At 37.7% G+C, this 10,502-nt stretch overlaps 1 protein-coding gene across 1 annotated transcript in view; it reads left to right on the plus strand.

Moving 5' to 3' along the window:
- Nucleotides 1-7,836, plus strand: part of LOC107551412 (methionine aminopeptidase 2-like) — a 13,423-nt gene extending 5,587 nt beyond the window's left edge. Inside the window, exons 6-11 of the mRNA XM_016232995.1 lie at nt 2,658-2,839; nt 2,949-3,043; nt 3,617-3,713; nt 3,791-3,894; nt 6,383-6,498; nt 7,116-7,836. Of these exons, the coding sequence (XP_016088481.1) occupies nt 2,658-2,839; nt 2,949-3,043; nt 3,617-3,713; nt 3,791-3,894; nt 6,383-6,498; nt 7,116-7,368 (847 nt within the window). The 3' untranslated portion in view covers nt 7,369-7,836. The remainder of the gene's footprint in view (nt 1-2,657; nt 2,840-2,948; nt 3,044-3,616; nt 3,714-3,790; nt 3,895-6,382; nt 6,499-7,115) is intronic.
- Nucleotides 7,837-10,502: the final 2,666 nt, after the last annotated feature.

The following is a 10,502-nucleotide window of genomic DNA, read 5'->3' on the forward strand; positions in this document are numbered from 1 at the left end:
AACATTCACAACGATCAATAGCTACATTTGCTACAGAAGTTACTCATCTTTGTTTAAAAAATACAAGTCTTTGTTCATGTTAGCTCATTAAATAACACAGTTGCAACTTTCGATTTTAACAACGTGTTATTAAATATTGGAATACCTAAGATTAATGAATGTTCAGAAGAGTTTTTCATTGGCAGTTTGTTAACTAATGAAGCCCTAATGTAAAGTGTGACCGAACAATTAAAAATCAAAACACTTTCAAACAATATCTAGGGCATGTTGTAGTCCAGATTAAAATGTAAAAAAAGTTTGAAAATAAATAGCCTAAGTCAAGTCTAAATATTTAAGTATTTGGCGCTGGGATGAACATCATAGCAAATACACAAATCTGAATGGCTGTTTAAATCATTTAAACACGATTCAGAAACAGAAAGTAGTGCAGCTGCTTTGTTTACAGGGTTTCCGGGGGAACGGCTGCATTTAAATGTAGTATTATTATTATTATTATTATTATATCTGCAGTTTAGCTCCATCTGCTGTCAGAGAGGGAAAGTGTTCCGCCATGTGCGCTTGTTTACATCAGAGTGCGCACGCATCTTTCACGCAGCATACAGCGGTGTTGTGCATTTTGACCAGTTGATGGGAAAAGTATTCTTAAAATGCTTTCAAAATTCTGAATAATTTGTAATATATAATTATTCACGGTATTTAGAAGTGTCTACGATAACAATATCGTGCATATTCATTACCGTGATATATCGCATTACCGAATACCGGCACAAGTCTACTTGGGGCCGGATTTACAAACAACTTGCGCTAGGGCAAACTATCTGTTGGCGCCAAAAAACTACTGTCTGGATTTACTAAAGACATGCAGTGAAACATTAGGGCCTTTCGCACTGCGGGAACCTTTTCATAGTACCAGAACTAATTGTGGAACTACCCACTTTTTGGCGTTTTCGCACCGCCAGAACTGGGTGCGATTTTAGTACCGGCCTGCCTTTTTTGAGAACCAGATTAGCTCCTACTCCAGAGTAGGGTCTAACCGGCACAGCTGGTACTAATCGTGACGTAAGTAGACACTGATTGGCCAAATGCGTACGAAAACGCCCTCACCCGCCATGATTTAAAACGCCGTGTAAACATACTGTAAACATTGTCAACTTATTTCGCAAGTATGGAGAACAGCGATCGATGGACGGACGCTGAAGTGCAGGCACTTGTAGCAAATGTAGCACTGCCAGGTGTTGTTGGAGATTCTTAGTCCTCCTTTCCATTCTTTCAATCGCTTTACGTATACGTCGACTTTCCATGTCCACTGTGAAACCCGAGAGACACAACAAAAACACAGCTCCGATCACAGCGTCCTCCATCCTCCTGTTGTTAAGGTACAGTACCTGGTACTTTTTTTAGTACCACCTCGGTTGGGGTTCCAAGTGAACCGTACCGTTACCAAAACGTGACGTGTAAATTCTGCTGATCACGGATTGGCCGGAGAGAATCGTCACTACCTGCGTCACTGAACTTGCGACAGAAACACAAAAGAACCGCTAGACTTAAATCAGCACAGCCAGTGAAGGATCAAACGCAACTGTTTTGAACGAGCGCACCTTTTTTTAACAACCAAAAAGTGGCTGTTCCCCCTGTTGATGAAGAACAGGCGTTCCTCTCGTTGATAGCAGAGGAGCGGATCCAGCGAGAGCTTGATGGGGCGACGTGGAATGAAACATTTTTTTTAGGAGTCACGGCAATAGAGGCGGCGCAACTATAACGACATGTGAATAATCCTGCCCACTCTAAAGCGGTACTGAACTACAGTGGAAACGCAAACCGAGCCGTGCCGTATCGTACCGTGCCGAGTCATACCACGCACTGGAAAAGCGCCATTAGTTCTGGAACTAAAGTGGTGCAAAAGGCCCTAAAAGTGGCGTAAAGGCGTGGATACAGTTATTTTTGCAGCTGGCCTTATTGCATATGCATTTGTAGGAGTTTCTCTTTCAAATGCAACATTTTTATAAGAGTATTTAAATAAATTATGCAAGGTGATTTGTGAAGGTTTGCGGTTTACTTGCTTGAGTTTCTTATCGCTTCACGTGGCTGTGATAGTTGCTCATTTGTGCTGCTCTTGGTTCATTGCATTGGTCATTATTAGGGATGCACGATATATCGGCCACCATATCGGTATCGGCCCATATCGGCTCATTTTTTCTGTTATCGGTATCGGCCTGATAAGAAAATTTGGCCGATATATTAAAGCCGATAAATAATGCATTATTTCCTTCAGAGACGCTTCAGATGCGCGCTGTTCGTTTGCAGCCTTTTGTGCAATTGTACATTGTAATATTGTGTTTATTTGATGTATATCTGATTTATCTCATATAGAATATTGAAAATAAACCAGCTGCATCTGTTTTCTTTAATTTGCTTATTGTCAGTAGATCAACAACTGCAGAGCTTTCCTCTCCCGTCGGTGCTTTTATGGGATTGCGGTCTCACTAATTTGCCCTGTTTAGTAAATCTGGCCCAAAAGTGTTACAGCCCTACTTGGCTTTAGCACAAAAACAGCCTTCAGATGACCTGCAAAATATCTAGTTCTAGCTTTTTCAGGTTGACACTCATTGGCAGCCATGAGTGTAATCCGCTAATCAGGCCTCATTTCTCCCTGCTAGTGAAAAACTGGAAGATTGCTCTAGGAAGTTGATCAAGGAAAATGGTCTGAACGCTGGTTTGGCTTTTCCGACCGGCTGCTCGCTGAACCACTGCGCCGCTCACTACACTCCTAATGCAGGAGACCCTACCGTTCTCCAGTACGACGATGTCTGCAAGATCGACTTCGGCACGCACATTAATGGTGCGCCTATCGCAGCAAACATACTGCAAATGACCAATTGCCATCTTAATTCCTTCTAAGTGATTTTTATACTGATCTTTGCTGATGTTTGATTATTTTGGTATTCCAGGTCGAATCATTGACTGTGCCTTTACTGTCACCTTCAACCCAAAGTACGACAAACTGCTGGAAGCTGTTAAAGATGCTACAAATACTGGAATTAAGGTAGAGTTAGAGTGAGTGAAAACATGCAGGCGACATAACACGCCAAAATTTAAAGGGAAAAAATCAATTACATCTTCAGTTACAGTCTCTTATGCTCCCTACAGCCACATTTATTTGATCAAAAATACAGTAAAAAGAGTAATATTGTGAAATATAATTACAATTACTTTTCTTTCAGAATATATAAAACTAAATTTTCCAGTCTTCAGTGTCACGTGATCCTTCAGAAATTATTCTAAAATGCTGATTTGCTGCTGAAGAAACATTTCTGATTATCAACGTTGAAAACAGTTGTGCTGCTTTATATTTTTCTAGAAACTGATTCATTTTTTTCAGGATTCTTTGTTTAAAAGAACAACATTTACTTGAAATAGAAATGTTTTGTAACATTATAAATGTCTTGGCTGTCACTTTTAGACCAATTAACGCTTTGCTTGCTGAAGCAAAATTTCTAATTTTTCAAAAATCTTTCTAAACCCCAAATGTTTAAACATTAGTGTAAGTTTAATGTATAAGTAATAAGCATTTTATTTTACAGTAATTATTGTAAAGCTCATTGTTCTTTTATTTCAGTGTGCAGGTATTGATGTTCGTTTGTGTGACATTGGAGAATCAATTCAAGAGGTTATGGAGTCTTATGAAGTGGAACTCGATGGAAAAACATATCAAGGTAAATACAAATTGACAGCACAGACCTAGAAATAACACACAATATGATTTCACCAATGATGCTACTTTTCTTTCCAGTGAAACCAATCCGAAATCTCAATGGCCACTCTATTGGACAGTACAGAATACATGCAGGCAAGACGGTGCCCATAGTGAAAGGAGGTGAAGCCACTAGGATGGAGGTACGTCGTGACTTTCTACAAAGTTTTGGTTTCACAGATGTGAATATATCTTTGATGCTTGGTTTTTATTTGGTGAGTCACCCAATAAATGTTCATAAGAAGGATAATGGAGGCTGCATTTGTATGTCTCAGGAGAAAGACTTAATCTTAGGAAAAGGGACGGAGACATGTTTAACAGTTTTGAGAAAGTCTCGGTCTGATGGTTTAGGGCTGAGTTTGGGTGTGCCAGAGTTATCAACACAACCCTAAGCTGACACATCTCTATCAGTCAACACCACAGGGCTTAAAGAGAGGTGTTGTGAAGTACACCAGCCTCCACAATGTTCACCAAGGCAGCATTTATTTGATCTAAAATGCTGTGATATTTTTACAATTTAAAGTAACTGTTTTCTATTTCAATATATTTTAAAATAAGTTTATTCCTGTGATGCAAAGCTGAATTTTCAGCATCATTACTTCAGTCTTCAGTGTCACATGATTTTTCAGAAATCACTCTTATTATGCTGATTTGCTGCTCAAGAAACATTTCTGAATAATATCCATCTTAAAAACAACAGTGAAGCCATGATGCTTTTTTTTGTTTCAGGGTTCTTTGATGACTAGAAAGTTCAAAAGAAAAGCATTTATTTGAAATGGAAATATTTTGTAACATAAATGTCTTTACTGTCACTTTTGATCAATTTAAAGAGGTTTAAATGCTTTTTCACTTTTTCAACTTTAGTTAGTCTGTAATGTTGCTGTTTGAGCATAAAAAAGATCTGCAAAGTTACAAAGCTCAAAGTCCACTTCAAAAGGAGATATTTTATTAAACAGAAATCACTTTTCAAAAACTACAATGAACGACTCGTTTGGACTACAACGCATATTTTCCGAGATTTGTGATATCACAAATACTGACGAATGGGACGAGACCTGGTTGAGCTGCACTAGAGAAGGCAACGAGTGTTATCACTATGTCGGAGACACGCTAGCTTTCCCAAGACAGGCGAACTTAGAGTGGTTACAATCATCCGAGTTTATGTGATGCAAAGCTGAATTTTCAGCATCATTACTTCAGTCTTCAGTGTCACATGATTTTTCAGAAATCACTCTTATTATGCTGATTTGCTGCTCAAGAAACATTTCTGAATAATATCCATCTTAAAAACAACAGTGAAGCCATGATGCTTTTTTTGTTTCAGGGTTCTTTGATGACTAGAAAGTTAAAAAGAAAAGCATTTATTTGAAATAGAAATATTTTGTAACATAAATGTCTTTACTGTCACTTTTGATCAATTTAAAGAGGTTTAAATGCTTTTTCACTTTTTCAACTTTAGTTAGTCTGTAATGTTGCTGTTTGAGCATAAAAAAGATCTGCAAAGTTACAAAGCTCAAAGTCCACTTCAAAAGGAGATATTTTATTAAACAGAAATCACTTTTCAAAAACTACAATGAACGACTCGTTTGGACTACAACGCATATTTTCCGAGATTTGTGATATCACAAATACTGACGAATGGGACGAGACCTGGTTGAGCTGCACTAGAGAAGGCAACGAGAGTTATCACTATGTCGGTCCATCTTAAAAACAACAGTGAAGCCATGATGCTTTTTTTTGTTTCAGGGTTCTTTGATGACTAGAAAGTTCAAAAGAAAAGCATTTATTTGAAATGGAAATATTTTGTAACATAAATGTCTTTACTGTCACTTTTGATCAATTTAAAGAGGTTTAAATGCTTTTTCACTTTTTCAACTTTAGTTAGTCTGTAATGTTGCTGTTTGAGCATAAAAAAGATCTGCAAAGTTACAAAGCTCAAAGTCCACTTCAAAAGGAGATATTTTATTAAACAGAAATCACTTTTCAAAAACTACAATGAACGACTCGTTTGGACTACAACGCATATTTTCCGAGATTTGTGATATCACAAATACTGACGAATGGGACGAGACCTGGTTGAGCTGCACTAGAGAAGGCAACGAGAGTTATCACTATGTCGGAGACACGCTAGCTTTCCCAAGGCAGGTGAACTTAGAGTGGTTACAATCATCCGAGTTTAAATCGCGCTCAATGGCATGACATTTCCCGACCAGGCACCGAGTGGAGCCAATCACAACACACACTGGCCCAGCTAACCAATCATAGCGTATTTTGTATTTCAGAAGGTGGGCCTTCATTTGATACAGGAACTATTCAATCCGTTCATTCCAGACTGGGGAGAGAGGTGTTGTAATAATGTAAAATATGTGTAAAATAATGTGTTTTTCTTTGTAAAAGCATAATGGAACCCCTTTAATGCAATCCTCGCTGAATAAGTGTTTATATCATTCAGTAAATGAATAAATCGTACTGAGCCCAAACATCACATTGTCAAGTCAACATTTTACTGTGAAGGTGTAAATCTGCTCCTTCGTTTGGAAAGCAGTCATGTAGTGTTATTAATCTCACTGTTAAGGCTTTAATTCTGTCATTTTGACAGTTTTGTCACATGCTGAATTTCTTCTTTTACAGGAAGGAGAGGTTTATGCTATCGAGACCTTTGGCAGCACTGGGAAAGGCATGGTGCACGATGACATGGAGTGTTCCCATTACATGAAAAACTTTGAAGTTGGTCACGTGCCAATAAGGTGAGATGCATGCCGCTCTTATTCCTAACTAACTCTCCAGAAACAAGCAATTTGTCAGTCATAGCCAATCAGAAGATTAATTGACTTAGAGTTAGTTCACACAAAACTGAAAATTAGCCAATGTTTTACTCACCCTTAAAGCATCCTAGATGCATATGACTTCCTTCTTTCAGACAAATCCAATCGGAGTTATATTAAAAATGATCCTGACTCTTGCCAGCGCTAGAATGGGAGTAGACGGGATAAAGCGCGTGCATCCTTAATTAAATGTGCCTCACACGGCTCCGGGGTGTGAATTTTATTACGGATGCGCATGCTTTATTTGACTACTTTTGGACTGTTGAACAAAAACACCTGTCTACTCCCATTCTAACACTTGCAAGAGCCAGGATCATTTTTAATATAACTCCGATTTGATTCGTCTGAAAGAAGAAATTCATATACACCTAGGATGCTTTGAGGGTGAGTAAAACATGGGCTAGTTTTAATTTTTGGGTGAACTAACCCTTTAATGTTCTGGGAGCATGCCTGTGATGCCTAAAAAGGATCCCTACATAGGCAGCTCACAAGATTTTCATCAGAATTATGATTTACCTGCTCACGTTCCTCTTTCCCAGACTCCCCAGAGCCAAGCACTTGTTGAACGTGGTCAACGAGAACTTCGGCACTCTCGCCTTCTGCCGCCGCTGGTTGGATCGCCTCGGTGAGACCAAATATTTAATGGCACTGAAGAACCTCTGCGACCTGGGCATCATCGACCCCTACCCCCCTCTGTGCGACACCAAAGGCTGCTACACGGCCCAGTTTGAACACACCATCCTGCTGAGACCCACCTGCAAGGAGGTGGTCAGCCGAGGAGACGATTACTAGGCCTCCACGTCACCAGTTTTTATAAAACTCTCCTCTGCTTTCCTATCACATGAGTATTTTGATGGGTAAAGGCCTGAGTAAGTTAATGAGCTGTGCCTTCTCATTTTTAACATGCTAGCATTTGTTTGTATAAAGGATAAATGGAGGTTTAGGTCCTCTGTGGTAAAGCTGTCCCCTTATTTAACCATGGTGGAGCTCACTGGCGCAGATGTGTAGGAGTGCTCTAGAACCATTTTGTAAATGCTGACAACGATCTGGTACACTTTTCTTGATCAACACCCAGAGAAATGTGAATTCAAAAGCACATTAGATCATCTGGATTAGCTATGTTACACATTAGCAGTTGCACGGTTTTTTTTTGGTACACAGAGCTTTACTAAATCCTGGCCTTAAAAGAAATTAGGAAACGTTCATGTTTTGATTATTATTTTTAAATCAAGTGCCGTTTCTCCTTTTCAGTTTGATTCAGTTACACATTTAGGCTGAAAAGTAGTACGAGACATTACAGATGGGGTTTAGCTTTATTCCTTAGCTCAAGAATGGACTTTAATGCAGCATACACCCCCATGATAAAATACTCATTCAAACACATGCTTTCCTCTAAGAGCGGGCACTCATAACAAAACTGGCGATGTTGATATGTAAGCATCTATATTTTGGCTATGCTTGATTTCAAGTAAAGCCTGTTTGAAATTAATCTCTTTTCTCAGAATAAAGCACATCTGATGTTTTATTTTGAAGTGAAATAAAATTTATAAGAAGTTATGTGATCTGCAAGTTGTTTCACGTTCTTTGTAACAAGGCTTCATCATGTAACCAAATGCTTTAAATTAAGTGTAAAAGTCCTATATTTTTCCTTTATTAATTAAAGCTTTAGAAAATAATTTATTTACAAGGTAGGGTAGGCGATTTCGGAGAGGCGTATGGAAGCCCGTTTCCGCCAATGAATAAAAAAAAAAAAAAAGTTATTGCAAATTACACCTGTATTTCTATAGTCTTTGGTTACACGTACTTCATAGAGTGAGTTTAAAAAAAAATAAAAAAATAGCGCTCACGAACAGGTTAACTCTTGACTATACATTGACTAAAAGCAAGTAGCTTACGGTTATTTATATCTTAGATTTAAATTGATGCATCACAAGTATATGTGACCCGTGTTGGCAAAATGAGTCAGAATGTGCACGGGCTAATTTTGAGCTAGAAGCAAAAAGGAAAAATGCAGAGAGAGCTCAATGCGCTGCAACTTAAGAAAACACATGCAAATAGAAAAGCACCAGCAAATTAAGAAAATATCTAAATCAATTTGACGGCACATGCTGCAAAAACACAACCAAATACAGAAATGCGCTGCAAATAGGCACAGACCACAACGGGAGGACCCCAACAATGCCAAAATTACCCAAACAAAACGAAAATTAACCATGGTTTTATTATAGTAAAAGTGTAGTAACCATGTTTTTTTTTTTTGGTATTGATTACCATTTGTATAACCCCAGTTGTACAAATACCATGGTTAAACTATGATTAGTGTAGCAAAACCATGGTTAATTTGTGGTTACCGTGGTTTAACTATAGTAACATTTTTAAAAAAAAATTTTTTTTATATATAATTATATTTTGAATTAATCAATTTGTTTATTTTAATAGTAAAACCATGGTTACTTTTTGTAAGGGAAGTTGTAAAAGTAAGCCAGCTTACATAACGTTTCACAATTACAGTAATTGTGTATTTTGTCAGCTTATTTAGGCTAATAAAAAAAACTAAGGAATCCTATGATCAGGATGTTAAAGGGGTCATATGATGCGATTTCAATTGTTCCTTTCTCTCTGGAGTGTTACAAGCTCTTGGTGCATAAAGAAGATCTGTAAAGTTGCAAAGACTAAAGTCTCAAATCCAAAGAGATATTCTTTATAAAAGTTAAGAGTCAGCCACACCTACCTAAAACGGCTCGTTCTAACACGCCCCCACATGTCTACCTCACTATGTGGGAAGTTTTGCATAACGCTGCCCAAATGTTCACGCAAAGAAAGAAGGCGTAACTTTTATTCTCGCTGTAGTATTGTTGTTGCCGCCGCCACCATGTCGTGAAGACGCTGTGTGATTCGTTGTGAAAGTGAAACTACTTTGTTTGGTCTTCCAAAAGAGGACGATATCTGCTTCGTCATGCCTGGAGCTGATCCGTGCTGGTCGCTGGGGGAATACACACTGTAAAATCCAATTAGTTGGGCTTACTTAAAAAAAGCATGCAAACCGATTGCCTTGAAAAAACGAAGTAAAGTGAAATAGGAATAGTATGTTGTACTGACAGATGCTTAGTTGGTATAGTTTACTTACACGAGAGTTCTAGTAGCTAAAAAAGAGCTGTAGGGGGTGCTTGATCCTTTCTTTTAGGTTTACTCATGACTTAGTATAGCTACTCACTGACTCCCAGAGTGCATTGCGGTATGAATAAATTATACAGTTGCTTTGTTTTACAGTTGTTGATTTTATTTGACAATTTTATTTGCTGTCTTGTGTCAGTAGTAGCACAACAAATAGAGCAAATAAAATGGTTATTGTTACAAGTAATGAAAATCAATTAAATTGTTACCATTGTTGTGATTCGCGTGCTGAAAGTTTATGTCTGTGTGTGATTTTAGCATGTTATCACACACGATTTCAGGATTATATAAACCCAAATAAAACATCTCAGGGTATTTATGAAATAAGAAATTTGATAAAGTTCATTAATAAACACACACTAAGAATACACTAATGCTTTAATTAGAAGATAAGTCTCACGTTCTAAAAGCAACCTATTTATTTATTTTCTTCCTTTCAAATCAAACTACTCTGACTTCACAATGCATTACTGCATTATCAAGAAGTAAATTACAGTAATGTAAACCAAGTTCAAAGTGCCCAACCAAAGGGACTGCTAATCACTATAATGGTGAGTTAAAAAAAAACACATTTTAGGAAAATCAACATCTATTTATGAAGTTAGCTTATGTGATGTTCTCTCAAATATTTCAGTTGTATTGAAAATTCAACATTCAAGATGACTTTGGGAAATGAGTGAATGCAACTAGTGAAAGATAACTGGGTAAAATGGGTGAAAAGTCTATTAAGACTCTTTTTCTTTTCCTCTTCT

The sequence above is a fragment of the Sinocyclocheilus grahami genome, unplaced genomic scaffold (genome assembly GCF_001515645.1).
Source record: "Sinocyclocheilus grahami isolate Dianchi unplaced genomic scaffold, SAMN03320097.WGS_v1.1 scaffold423.1, whole genome shotgun sequence".
Taxonomy (NCBI): domain Eukaryota; kingdom Metazoa; phylum Chordata; class Actinopteri; order Cypriniformes; family Cyprinidae; genus Sinocyclocheilus; species Sinocyclocheilus grahami.